General features: G+C 47.3%; 1 protein-coding gene across 2 annotated transcripts in view; it reads left to right on the plus strand.

Annotated features, from left to right (window-relative positions):
* Positions 1-14,596, plus strand: part of UGGT1 (UDP-glucose glycoprotein glucosyltransferase 1) — an 849,443-nt gene that overhangs the window by 680,265 nt on the left and 154,582 nt on the right. For both annotated transcript variants that reach the window (XM_086943802.1, XM_086943803.1), the window contains one exon: positions 13,055-13,139. In XM_086943802.1, coding sequence (XP_086799928.1) covers positions 13,055-13,139 — 85 coding nt within the window. The remainder of the gene's footprint in view (positions 1-13,054; positions 13,140-14,596) is intronic.

Raw genomic sequence — 14,596 nt, forward strand, 5'->3', positions numbered from 1 at the left:
TTGCATCGATTGTCGCGCTGTGAACCCCAAGGGGAGCGGTCCCGCAAGCTCCTTGCTGCATAACGCCACAACAGTCTCGATCCTGGTCGAGAGGAAGGTCATAGGATCTGTTGCTAAGCCATTCCAAGTGCTCTTTGTCGAAGTTGGATGGGCAAGTCCCACAAACATAAGAACAAGAAGTTGAAGACGTGTTCGACTTCACCCTGTCCGTCGAAATCCTCCGACGAGAGGAACCGCCTGCATACAAGACCTGGCTCTGCAATACAGCCTGCGTCAGACCGTCTCTGCTTCTCCCTAAGTTTCTTGGAGTTCAAATGACCCCCTACCCAACTCTTAAAGTTATGAGGCCATGCACCTCATATTTGGGTGGTCTGTCCCCATTGGCGTGCCCTCTGGCACAGTAGTTTCATAGGGGGACCCTACTGGTTTTCCACAGGCGAGCTTGCGCTTGGCACCAGGTGAGTACTTTGGATTCATGGACAGATCTGGACCGATGCCTGTCGAACCACCTCAACCTTCCCCGGTGCCGGCTCAATTTCTGACGTCACTAGTGGTACCTTCCCCATACTTATCCCTGACTCCGACACAGAGCTTAATGGGTGTCGTCAGACGCCAACTCCGCCTCAGACTGTAGGCATTACTTCCAGGCCGGAGCCTGTGCCCTATTCCTATGGGTTAGGACTTGGGGATGACTGGGAGATGCGACTGGACCCTGATAAATACCAGCTCCTAGATGTCATAGAGGACACCTGGTGTGAGGATCTGGCAGATGTCAATGGTCTGAACACTTCCCCACATACCGGCTTGTTTTCTCCTCCTACCGTGGCTATGGAGGCGAGAGACTCACTTGATATGGTGCTGAGGAGGGCAGCCGAGGCCCCGGACCTTCAGCTACCCTCTGTGGTGGTCAAGACGACTGTATTGACTGAGGTGCTTCCACCAGGAGTGACTCCACCTGAAGCGCTTCTCCCATATAATAAAGCCCTCATGGTCCATCCCCTGCACAGGGGCTTCTGTAACTAGGACAATTGCCTAGCTGGATAGAACCAATTCAGTAGACAGATCGTTTTATTCATCGGAGCCCCTTAGGTACCATGCCTGGTTGTGGACTACTGGGTTTTCAAGGCATGTTCAGGCCTCGCTCCTGGACATGCCCTTTGATGGTTCCTGCATCTTCGGAGACAAGGAGGACTCCGTGCTGGAGCGCTTCAAGGACAGTAGAGCTATGGCCAGGTCCTGGGTCTTGCAATGACCCCTCATCGACCTGCAGCCCTCCTGTTTTGAATGTGGCTTCTCACCAATAAGCCACATCCAATCCCTGTACTTCCACCTGGGAGGAAAATATACCACTGTACCTTTGAATAATATACACTTTTGTGCATGTCTTACCACCCCTGGCACAGCAAGACTTCAACACAAAACAAACAGCACCTTTTAAAAAGGGGTTTTATTTAACAAAATGCAAAGACTCTATCACTTTTAGAATAAGGCTTGGAGTTTATTACATAATACTCTCTAAACAAAGGCTGTCTCAGATACCACATGCATAATATTCAAATAAAATTAGCAAACTTATATTCTAAAAGCATGAATCAATAACTGAGCAAACTATAATACTGATTAATAAACAAGCAGTAACTGATATAAGATACACTGGACGTCCTGCAAGAGATATATATATATATATATATATATATATATATATATATATATATATATATACACACACACACACACACACACACACACACACACACACACACACACACACACACACACACACACACACACACACACACACACACACACACACACACACACACACACACACACACACACACACACACACACACACACACACACACACACACACACACACACACACACACACACACACACACACACACACACACACACACACACACACACACACACACACACACACACACACACACACACACACACACACACACACACACACACACACACACACACACACACACACACACACACACACACACACACACACACACACACACACACACACCACATCACTCTGGATGTGCACCTCCCACACCACAAAGAGAACACCTCAAACGATCACAGCCACTGGCCCACATCACACACAGTAGAGGATCACTCTTGATGTGCACCTCCCACACCACAAAGAGAACACCTCAAACGATCACAGCCACTGGCCCACATCACACACACACACAGTAGAGGATCACTCTTGATGTGCACCTCCCACACCACAAAGAGAACACCTCAAACGATCACAGCCACTGGCCCACATCACAATGGCAATAACCACAAAACTCAATACATCACCTGATGCATACACTTCTGGCCTGGGGAAGTCTTCACACAGCCGGGGATCAGAGCTCAGCAATCAAGGTTCAATCCGAGATAGACACGTCTGCCCTCGCTCGGAATCCAAACTCACAAACTTCCGCCAGACCAGTGGAGGCTCCCCTTTTTAATACAAATCCAAACATAACTAAGATTCTAGCAAGCCTCGCCCCCTCGTTCTCATGAGAGCCCGTACCAGTCTGCTCCAAGGCCACGGCATAGGTTGATCAGGCCTTTGCTATGGTTTCAAGACGGATAATGTACATTCCTCTGATAAGAACCGGTTTTCTCTAGTCAGTAAAGTGTGAAAAACAGGAGGAAGAGCAAACCATGCCCTTCCCACTTTGCAGTTAAGTGCAAGCATAGAAAATAGCTTCAGTCATGAAAAGTAAGTTAGTTAGGCCATGCACACAGAAAGGCCCAAAGCAAGATGGAATTGAAAAGCAAGAGGACATGAAAGCATGTCAAAGCTAAGCACTGCCATAAAGCAAGGTAAAGTCAGAAAGCAGAATGACCTTAAACCATGTCAAAGCCAACAGTAAGAACTCAGAATTCTCACCAATGCTCAATACAATACACATTCCTGCAAAACTGCACACCATCAAATGCACATCCCACGCGCTCTGCTCTTGGCAAGACTGTTCCACTCCGTAACAGCTCCCATTGAAAGACAGCAAGATTATAGAACAGAAGAGAAGCCGGCATATGCAGGACCATCCTACATTAAGGCTAGGGTAAAATAACACACTAAAGTCAGTTAAAAATGGTGGTGGTTGAGGGTCATCATAGGGTGCCAAAATCACAAGAGTGGCTCTTTTATTACACCTACTTTCGTGGCCACGGAACAGGCTTCCAGCCACTTCTCTACCCACCCCGCCGCCCCAGCCAGCAGGCTTCCCAGCCCTGGCATGGTTGAGGAAACGGTACCCACAGACCTCGTGGGTAAGGTAGCCAGAGGATGGGCCAGTCCACCAACCCCTGGCAGCAGCAGCCTCCAACCATTTTAAGTTTGTCCAACATTTTGGGCCTCCAGTGGGAATCAAGATACGCCATCCCCTGCACCATTCGAGGTTGAATTCGAGGTTGATAACATCCGACTGCTGAGTTCTCCAGTTTGTCCAAAAGGGCTACTCCCTCACTTTTGTGAATACCCCTCCACTCATGCCACCCACTTACGACAGGCTTATTGAGGACCACAACTCCTTACTCTGCCAGGAAGTGGCTGATCTTTTGCTCAAGAGAGCCATAAAGATGGTGCCGGCATTAGTAGTAAGTTGTGGTTGTTATTCCCACTACTTTCTGGTGCCCAAGGACGATGGAGGCTCTCATCCTATCCTAGACCATAACCCTCTCAATTTTTTCCTGAAAAATACGAAATTCAGAATGCTCACGCTCGCTCAAGTCCGGCCTGCCCTGGGTCCAGGAGGCTAGATGGTAGCATTGGACTTTCAAGACACGTACTTCCACATTCCTGTCCTGCCTGCCCACAGACGGTACCAGCGGTTCACAGTAGACTACAAGCATTTTCAGCTCACTGTGCTACCATTTGGCTTTACCAGGACCCCTTGGGTATTCAGTAAGTTGGTGGTAGTTAATCTGCGGATATCAGGGGTGCAAGTATTTCCCCATCTCCACGACTGGCTGTTGAAGGCTGGCTCACCCCAGGCGGTCGTGTCCTACCTCCAGACTCCAGCAGACTTCCTGCACTCGCTGGGGTTCACTATAAACATGCCATAGTCACACCTGACCCCTTCTCAGACATCCCCTTTCATCAAAGCTGTTCTGAACACAGTGTGGCAAGTCCAGGATATTCAGGCTATGATGCTGTTGTTTCAGCCTCTATCCTGGATTTTGTTGAGACTGACACTTAGGCTGCTGGTTCTCTTGGCCTCTTGCATCCTGCTTGTGACACATATATGCTCGCATATGAATGCTCTGCAGTGGAACCTGAAGTTCCTGTGGGCGCAGCATCAGGGGAATCTCCCTGACATAGTCCAGATCTCAAATTGCACTGCAAAGGATCTACAGTGGTGGCTAACTAGTTTTGATTGGATCAGCTACAGAACCCTCTCCTTCCCCAACCAGATCTGACATCAATGACAGATGTGTCACTGCTGGGCTGTGCTGCCATTTGTAAGAGATGGAGATCAGAGGCCTCTAGTCTATAGCGGATTCCGTACTTCATGTCAACCCATTGGAGCTTCTAGCAATCAGACTGGCATTGAAAGCCTTTCTACCCCTCATCAAGGGAAGGCTAGTGCAGGTGTTCACAGACAACACCACCGTCATGTGGTACTCCAACAAACAGACTGGGTGGAGTCGTTGACCTTCTGTTAAGAGCCCCTATGTCTTAGGGCATGGCTGGAACGCCAGGGCATTTCCCAGGTGGTTCTACAACTAGTGGGCTCTCTGAACACCAGGCCGGACGAACTCAGACAAAAATGCCTAGCGGATCACGAGTGGCGTCTCCAACCGGAGGTGGTGTAATGTCTCTTTCAGCAGTGGGGAGAGCCTTGCTTAGATCTGTTTGTGACCAGAAAGAGTGCGCAATATCAGACGTTCTGCACGCTGGAGTTGCCAGTCACCCAGATGGTCAGTGAACTGCAGGCACTATAATCTCAGCCCCCATACGTCTTTCTTTTAATACAAACTGGTACTTCGGACCAGAGCATCCTTCTTGCCGAAGGTAGTTACCTCGTTTCACGTAGGCCAATCCATCACTTTACCTCCCTTTTGAACTCCACCTCATCCTTCTAAAGAGGAGAGACTCCACTGGCTGGATCCAAAAAGAGCGTGGTCGTTCTACTGTGACCGCACAAAATCGTTAAGGGTGGACGATCAGCTCTCCATGGGATAAATCGGAGCTAAAAAGGGAAGGCCGTGCAGAAAGGAACCATCTCCCGATGAATTGTAGTCTGCATTAAGATCTGCTGTGCATTGGCCAAGAAGCAACCCCAGAGGGTTTGCATCTCATTCCACTAGAACCAAGTGTAGGAGAGTAGGGTCTGCTATCCTATGGTCACCCCAATTTTTGCTTTTTGCTTCACTGGTTTTCGACTTAATGTGGCTGTGGGCCTGCTAATCAGACCCACAGCCTGCTGTTCTCTCTCTAAATTCACATACATGTACTATAGGTACATCACCAATTTAGTACTGGACACCTTGTCAGCCTCTGTACCATGCACTATAGGTTGCTCAGGGCATAGGTGCATCCAAGGCCTACCAGGGGCTGCAGCATATCTTTTGCCACCCTTGGCTGGTACTTAAATCGCCACAACTGGCTGATCACTCAGCTGGGGCAAGGTGGTGTAATCACCCCTTGCTTAGATATAGTATACCTATATCTAAACCTATATCTGGACACATATATACCTATAAGTCACTACTATGGCAGGCCTTATCAATCCTGGAGGCAGAGTGCTTAGTTTTATGTGAGATGGCGCTCTAGCATGAGCTGAGCCTGTCTGCAGCTGTCGGGAACAACTCCCTTAGCTGTTCCGGGATATTGCCATACCATATACTCTTAAGTGCATTATAATCCACGCGGTTACTTGCTAACTTTTGTTTGGCTTTATCAAAACATGTTGTGTTTGGTGTCATACACTTTGGAATACTATCCCCTCGCCAGTCCTGGCGACGGGGGTAGCATTCCACCCTTCTAGAGGGAGAAGACATGTTACTTTACTGAAAACGCGGTTAATCCTAATCAGAGCCTCAGCATCACAAAATGGATGCTGCTGCCCCGACACAAGTCTGACCTCCTGCTGCTGACCGAAACTTGGCAGATGAGGCCTGGAAAAAGGGTTTCCTGTCGCAGGGAGGTGCTACACCACCCCAGACAGGAGATAGTGGATTGGAGCAGGGAGGGCTGAAAGAAACTAGACACTGCCTGGGGCGCACAAGGTGTCCCAGGCAAAATCCAGTCAAACCGGTTCTGGGGCTCTCCAGCCCCAGTCCCAGCGCGACCCTGGACAAAGGGGAAGGGGTGTAACCACCCCCTTCCTGGGTCCCACCCATAGGAGGGACCTAGCAGGTAATCCAGCCCTCAGAATTGGAATAAAGGTGGGAGCAGTGCCAATGCACATCAGATTATCCTGACTGAAACTTATGAAACGAAACTCTGGACCCTTCGACATCCTACTCGACGTAGAAGACTGAAGAATCTCCCTTGTGGTCAAGGAGTGACCACCCTGTGCAAACAGGCACCATCCAGCGCGTCACCGTTTGCTTTGTTGCAGTTCCCGCCGGAACTCGAGCGACGGAGATCGACAAGACCCAGCTTTCCTGCCTTCCAGCAGCCCGATCCACAGTCCCAGCGAATCTGAGACCCGTGGAGGCGACCTGAAGTGTGGGGCCGGCCATCTTGGAAAAACCACGAAGTGCTGACCGTGCAGCTCCCGAGGCTCCCTCGACTTTGTGCATTGGGGTTTGAGAAGCCCCAGCTCTGAGCAGCTTTTGCACAGAAGCTCGCCCTTCTGCATTTTCCTGCTCAACGCGTTGGTCCGGTCGCTTGCCCGTTGGCTAGCGGCCCCAGTACCGACGAACCTTTGAATTTGCTCTGCTAGTCTGGTTGCTCCAGACTGGCCCTCGCTCCCCTGAAAAGGAGCACCCGCTCTGACCTTGCTTGTCCGAGTAAGAAGCGATCTTTGAATCCTGCGTGGGTTGCGCTTGCCAAGGTTTGTTAGCTCCAATCCGGAAGCCGACACCGCCGACAGCGAGAGCCTTCGTGGGACAGCTCGAGCCTTCGTGGGACAGCTCGTGATCCACTCCTGGACTTCCTCGATGCCCCAGAGTCCACGTGGCAGCGGAGTCAAGCTTCTCGACAACCACCTGATTGCGCGCGACATCGCCTGGTTCCTTCCTGGTTCCATCCTGGCCACTGGCTAGTGACCCAGACTCTGTCCCCTCTGCTTTCAGGTACTCTACATCTTCGATCCACCCTTGGATCACATCGGACACTTATCTTCTGGCCGCCTGCAGCATCTTCACCTCCAAGCTCCATAGATCTACACGACGAGACCCGACACGCTTTTGCACCTGTGCACCCGCTTCTTGTGGGTGAGGTAACTCTTGAACGCCGGTGCTCCTGTAATGGTATACACCTCTAGTGCCTAAGTCTAAGGTTTTGTCCTTCTAGTCCAGTCGGAAGACTTAAAAATGTAACTCGATAACTTTTACGCACCATTGACTTTGCATTGGTGCATGCTTGTGCTTTTAGCGCTGCACCCGAATCTCGCGGGCTACTCCCGTCCTAACTACTGTTAGTCCAGTGAAGCCCCAGCGATTCCCAAGGCCCCAGGCCTTACCACTGTTCGATTAGTGATACTTATACCACTTTTATGATATATCGTTTGAGTGGCCACCTGGCCTCATCCATAATTGTGCAACTTTCATATGTTATACTGTGCTTTTGTTTAAACGCTTGTGCTTCTATACTCATAAAGAGTATAGGGGATTATTCTGAGAATAAATACATATATTTTTATAATATATAACTTGTGTGGTGTCCTTTCATTTGCTATTACAGGATTGCATATGGTAAAACAGCTGGCTTCACATGCCCTCTTAAGTTTAGCCTGAAGGCTGCTTAGTCCATGCTACCCCTAGGATAGCTTGTCTATAAGGTTGACTTTACAACCACCACCATAAGGGATTGTTTGGACTGATATAAGGTGCCCACAGAATTGTGGACATCATACATCAGGCCAACTTCTCACACCAAGGATGTGACCACTGGGTTAGCATGTGGAGTACAGTTCTTTGACATCTGCCAGACAGCAGCATGGGCCCGCTGCACACATAAGCACTACGGCCTGGACAGCCAGGTCTGTTGCAACGAACACTCTGCCCATTCTGTTCTGCATGAGTTTCTAGTCAAAATCAAGTTTGCAGACCCACCTCCAGAGAGGTATTGCTTGGGTCTCTGTTCTAAGGTAATGAATCTGAGGCTAGAAGTCTGTCAGATGAACAAGTTACTAACTTTAGGTAATGCCTTATCTGGTAGAGACTATATCTAGCCGCAGGTTCCTTACTGACCCACCCATCCTCCCCGCTCTGTGAACACATTTATAGATACAGAGCTACTACTTTTTCAGGGCTCTAATTCCACACACCATTGTCGGTGTTCTCTGTGGCTCTGGGCGTCCAAAGTCACTAATAGAAACTGGCGTCCGCATGCTGGGGTGGCAGCAATATAGGCACCACATAGTCACTTTCGGCGTGGATAAAGCCGACAATGCCATGTGGAGCCGAACTATGCCACCTACCAGCAACCACAGGTACTGCTCACAACAAAAATGTCTGGATCCAGTCTAACATCTGGGGAATATTCTATGGTAAGACATCTGCACCTAGATAGTCTTCACCAGATAAGGTGTTACCGAAGGTAAGTAACTTTCATCTTGAAAGCAATTTGCTGCTGCCTGCACCGCCAGACGATGCTTGCTGACACTTCATAATCCCAAAGTGTCTCAAATGTATGCCCACTGAGGAGTTCGGAAAATATTTTGGATGGCTATGAGTGCGAGACTAGTTTCCAAGGAATAAGTTTCCTTCCGGTCTGTCAAGATGTATGAGGATGGCACCGCATATCACTGACACTCATGTATGACTGGGTTCATTTAAGTTATGGTTATGCTTCACAATGTTTTTGGTTACTCTTTCCCTTGGTCCAAACTTTTTGTTCCTAATTTGACAGGTTAGAACAACAAAGCAAACATTTCTGGAAATATTGCTCTTTATGAAAAGTGGTTTGCATGAGAAATCTGCTTCTGATGGATACTTCTAGCGCTGATTCCTCACCTTTTGAAAATTCTATAGGTGTCAGACTGGATCTAGACATTTTCTAATAGTGCTCTTGCGCACTGGTAGGTGGCATCACACAGCTCTGTGCCAGTGTAGTTCTGCTCTTCAAGTGACGTGCGGAGCCACATATAAGCACCGTGCGTGCTGATGCCAGTTCCTTTATGTCTGCAGCCCCAGACACCAATTCGGCTCTACCTTCAAATCTTCACAAGACCGTTCTCTTCAAATTAGTGAAATATCAGTGCGCAAAGGAAATATCACCCCCAAACTCTACAGGGTCTAAACCTTGTAGGGACCATTGCCGGCAAATGTCTGACAGATTTCCATCAAGTATGCCTATGGAGCTTGGCGTCGGACCACTACTCCAAGGCGTGTAGTGAATGCGCCCAGATGAATCTGAAGGCCACCAGGGACCATAGGGTGAAGTTATAAGTCCTCAACCACTGGAGGACTCAATCCATGATGAGTTGAGGTTCAATGAAAGTTCATGTTCTTGCTACTGAAGTAGTTCCCAATGGAGATCTTCATTGCGTTTGAAGTCATCATGTAAGTCAAAAAAAAATCACTAGAAGCCCAAGCGGTACTCTACTCCTTCCCACCGCTCTTGAACTTCAGAGAAAGCGCAAGGCTCCCATACTGGATCTCTTTCGGATCTGATTCCGAATGCACCACATTTCCAGGTCCATCTGTGACACCACAGCAAATGTAAGAATGTTGTGATGCCATGCTGTGCCTTTTTGACCCACTACCTTCTCCCTTTGGCTTGCCTCCGGTCCCCTGGGAACTGCGAGGTCGGTCATCTGGAAACCTGTTATGGGGTGCACCTTTGGTGCCAGCTAGAAACTTTGAACCCATTAGTGGTACCGCACCAGCTTCAGTGCCAACTTCAGTCTAGGTACTGTGACCTGTGCCAAACCATTGAGCATCGACACCGCCTGCTCCTTGTGATGGAGCAACATTGATAGTGCTGCCATCATTGCCTGACACATTGTCCTTGCTTCAAGGAAGGACTCTAGTCCTCCGCAACTTACTTGCCTACTAAACAGACCTCAGAGCCAGTGCCCTGACACTAAATAGAACATGTATGTTGAATTGGCTTATACCAGATTGGCAAAGGCTAACTTACTTGAAAGCCCCTAATGCATTTTTATTCTACTTTGTAAAATCTATATAAATCTAAAATCTATATCTCCGGAACAGTCCGGTGGATCTTTTCGTTGTGTCTACAACTACTTAAAAATGTAATCTATTTTTTATAAATTGGTTTTGTATTTCTTGAGTTTCTCATGTATTTCTTCTGCAATTGATTTGGGGCTGTTTAAATGCTTTACACTATTTCCTTTGTACAAGCCTTGCTGCTCAGAGCAACAGCAAAACAGGGTTAAGCCAGAGGGATTAAACCTGCCGGTGCTAAGGAGGTTAGTAAGTGTATTACACAGTGCGATTGCACAATAATAATACACATCATTTCCTCACAATGACCATTATGATGCTGGGGTGATCTATTGCCCCAATACAGAGATGACTGGTATGAGGAGCTACACGATGCTAGTGGCTTCATTACTTCTTTAGTATTCCTAGTCTTCCCCCTGGTCCTGCCACTGAGAGCAGCACCTCCTATGCTGTATTGATGTGGAGATAAGCTGAAATACTTGACCTCCAATTGCCCACCATGGAGGTAAAAACAGTGTCTTCATGGTAGTCCTTCAACTTAAACAGACAAATACTGAGCCTCTTCTGGCTTTCAGCAAGACTTTGACAGATACCCTACTTGGGGTATGGGCGAAGTCATGCTCCGGGTCCCTTGTGAATTGCATAACTCCTGATGTCCTAGTTTTCCTGGCTCAGAACCGGACACTGGAAAGTTTGGTAATGCAGGCATCCATCAGCAAAGTCAAACCTAATGTTTTCCCTTCTATCCCATTGGATTGTGAATTTAAGTGCATCATGAAATTTGGCAAGCTATGATACCCTCAAACAACCATTCCTTAAGCTCGGCCAACGCAAGCGGTTAGTTTGGCTGTTAGTCCCATGCACTTATTGACACCATTGCCCAGGTTTTACCTGATGTGCCCAAGGGCTAACATCCTTGTCCTCACGCAAGCCTTTCATGACAGCCACAATTTGGCAAAATTCACCATCATATGCTGGCTGGATATTACCAACTGCGTAGGCAGGGCAATTGGCACTAGTGTGGCACTTAGGTGTCGCGCCTCAATGAGGGCCATTTGCTACTCTGGGTATCTCTAATCTTCTCTGATGAAAATGTTTGATGGCTCTCACCTTTTCACAAAAAAGTCGACTCTACCCAAGAGCGATTTAAAGAGAACAGAGCCACAACTTGCTCTTGGGGCCTGTCTGCCCCAATACAACATGTACATCATATTTGTCCCCTTCGTGGCTACTGTAGGAGGGGTTCATTTCTTTCCTGCACCAACCTATGCAGCAAGTCCAGCAAACCCTACACCTATTTCGTGGTTGAAGCCATGGATCACAAAGACAATGTGGACGGCAGGGATATATTGTTCAGCCCAGTCTTTTGCTCCTCCAGCTGTGGGAGCCTCAAAACCCCTTTAGCGTGCACACAGCCACCCTATCGGAGGCAGGATCCAGCATTATGTCCCATGATGGCAGGCAGTCGGCAGGCAGTCACTTCAGAGAAGCAGGTCCTGCATATTGTCCTGTTGGACTACGTCCTTCCATTCTATGCACGCTGCACCTATACCTACCTGCAGAGCGTCTGACAGAAGACCATCTGCCCCATATAGCATATAATAATAATATTGGCACAGCAGGTGAGTGAGCTCCAAGCCGTTTCCTTCTGGAGCAACATTTGTTCCTGAAAAGAACACAAGCCACCTTCCTCCCAAAAGTGGTAAAACTGTTCCAAGTGAGGCAAAATATCACTCTCCTGGCTTTCGTCGCTCAACCTCACCCCTCGAAGGAGAATTGACTCAATTGGCCGGATTCCAGAGCTCTCAGCTCTTGCATTGATCGTACCAGGGACCATCGTGTGGACTATCAGCTTCTTGTTGGAGCTGCTGAAGCAAAGGTGGCCAGAGCAGGGCAGAAAAGGACAGTTTCTCGCAGGATTGTTCTTCATCAAAAACCGAACTGGCTAAGAGACATTGCCTGAAGGGCGTGCATGCTCATTCCACCAGAGCCAAGTTTGATACCACTGCATGGCACACAGAGTACCTGTTCTAGACATTTGTCAGGCTGCTACATGGTCGCCGCTTCGCACATTCTCAAAGCACTACTGTTTGGACTGCCAAGTCTGACAAGAGGGGCACTTTGCTCACTCTGTCCTGCAGGACTTTCTGATTTGAATCAGTTCACAAGCCCGCTTCCTGGGAGGTACTGCTTTGGTATCTATTCAAGAGGTGAAAAACATGCTCTTAGAAGTATCCATCAGAAGAACATTTTACTTATCTTCGGTAATGCTTTTTCTGGTGAATACTCGAACTGCAGATTCCTCACTGAACGTCCTACCTCCCCGGTCTGTGAACTGGACTCTTCTTCATCTAAAAAGTTCCCAAGTCTAGAGATCTGCACATTGGTCAGTGCCAATGCACTGTTGGGATCTGCACCTGGGCTTGCAGACAGCCTAGAAAGCGGCTGACGTCAGTATGCAAAAGTAGTGCTTATTTGCAGCTCCGTTCATAGCTTCCAGAGCAAAACATCAGCGCGAACCCTCACAATGCCACGTACTGGGGTGCAGGGCTACTGCTTCAACATTTCTGGATCCAGTCTATCATCTCAGAAGTATTCAAAAGGTGAGGAATCTGCAGCTAGATAGAGTAAGTGTTACCAATGGTAAGTAACTTGTTCTTTGGGTAACCTTAGTCATGTCTGTTTTTCTACAGTTTATAAATGTGTACTTTCTTCTTTCTAACAGAATAATGATGTTATCAGTATTGAAGCACACAAAGACGCCTGTGAAATTCTGGTTCCTGAAGAATTATTTGTCCCCTACCTTTAAGGTTTGTTGCTTCTCTAGAAACACTTCTGTTGCACAAATGTCAATTCAATTAGTTTTTGACGGGTTCCATATCTATCAGTCTCATTTGCATGTTGTCAAGGTTCTACATTCTGGGCAATGATAGTTTTAAACACTGACTAGTGCCAGAACATTCACCAAGGAGTATAAGCTTTTAGTAAAAAAAATGTTTTAAGTTTGTGTGTGGATTAATGTATTTGACCTTTAAGGAGAAGCTATTTGTAATTAGAATATGTTCTACTTTCCCAAGTGCTAATACGATCAGCCTTTTCTGTATCTTTTTAAAACATAAAAATGAAATAATTTAATGAAAATGGAATCCCGCTGCAGCTTTAAAATATCTGAACACTGCTCCTTAAAGGAAGCCTGCTGATTCACTGCATGATAATGCTCAACATGAACAGTCAAGACATCAGTTATTTTTTCAGGCTCCTGTTGGAAAGATCTATGAGCTTTAGGTTCTGCCTTTTCCAAACCTTTTAGCAACATATAAATTGAATATTTTCAACCCTTTTTGTTTTCACATGGCATGTTAAGGTGTCCATTGACATTGCCGGTCCTTTAAACTGGAGACGTTTTTATTTTATTATTTTTTATTTTATTCGTTTTCTGTCTGTTTGCTTACTGGAGGAAAATTCTTAAAATGGTCTCCCCACCAATCTGTTTTTAGTGCCTCCCTGGCATATATACAATATGGGGTACCCATAATGCCATAAGATATTCAGTGAGAAGCTTGTTGGACTGTTCGAAAAGCTGTTTTGACTTGCCTTCAGGAGATACACATGCCACTTTGCATTACGCTGCTCCTTCTAAGAGCCTCCCTAAGTTGAAGGTTGAAAATGGTTCCATGATAGAGAACATCTCCTTTCCTGCCATTCTCTGTTAATAAAGAGAATAGGATCTCCAGCTTCCAGAAAAGTTGATGAGTTGAGGACACCGCCTGCATTGAAGCCCTTTTTGATCTTGAAGCATACTTAACTGTTGACACGCACATTGACAAAGACATAATAGATACGGCAGGCACCTTCGAAATGAGGAGCTCTTTCAATTTTTATTCCGTTATCGATTTTGAGACTCACCTCATCATCCCAGTTACGTTGTGTGGACATTTCCCATTGTGAAGTCATCAGTAGCAAAGGATTCTAGATGTACTTTGGCACAGACCTCACATTCTTAAACTATTAAAAGGACACGTGAGTCCTTGCGCTTAAGGACATGGGAACCTATGATCAGTCAGTGCACCTCTCCTAAGCAAAGATACTGAACTCCATGATTGGCTAACAGTCAAGAATGCCAAGCCGACCAATGGCCCTAATCCGTCTCATACCCAGAGGAGGCCACAGAGCCGAAAACTGTCACCCACTCAGAAGCATGAGATAACACCCTGTATAAACAGTTTAATGTATAGGTAGCTAGACTTAGAGACTGGGATAGGCAAAG

This window comes from Lissotriton vulgaris, chromosome 11, assembly GCF_964263255.1.
Source record: "Lissotriton vulgaris chromosome 11, aLisVul1.2, whole genome shotgun sequence".
NCBI lineage: Eukaryota > Metazoa > Chordata > Amphibia > Caudata > Salamandridae > Lissotriton > Lissotriton vulgaris.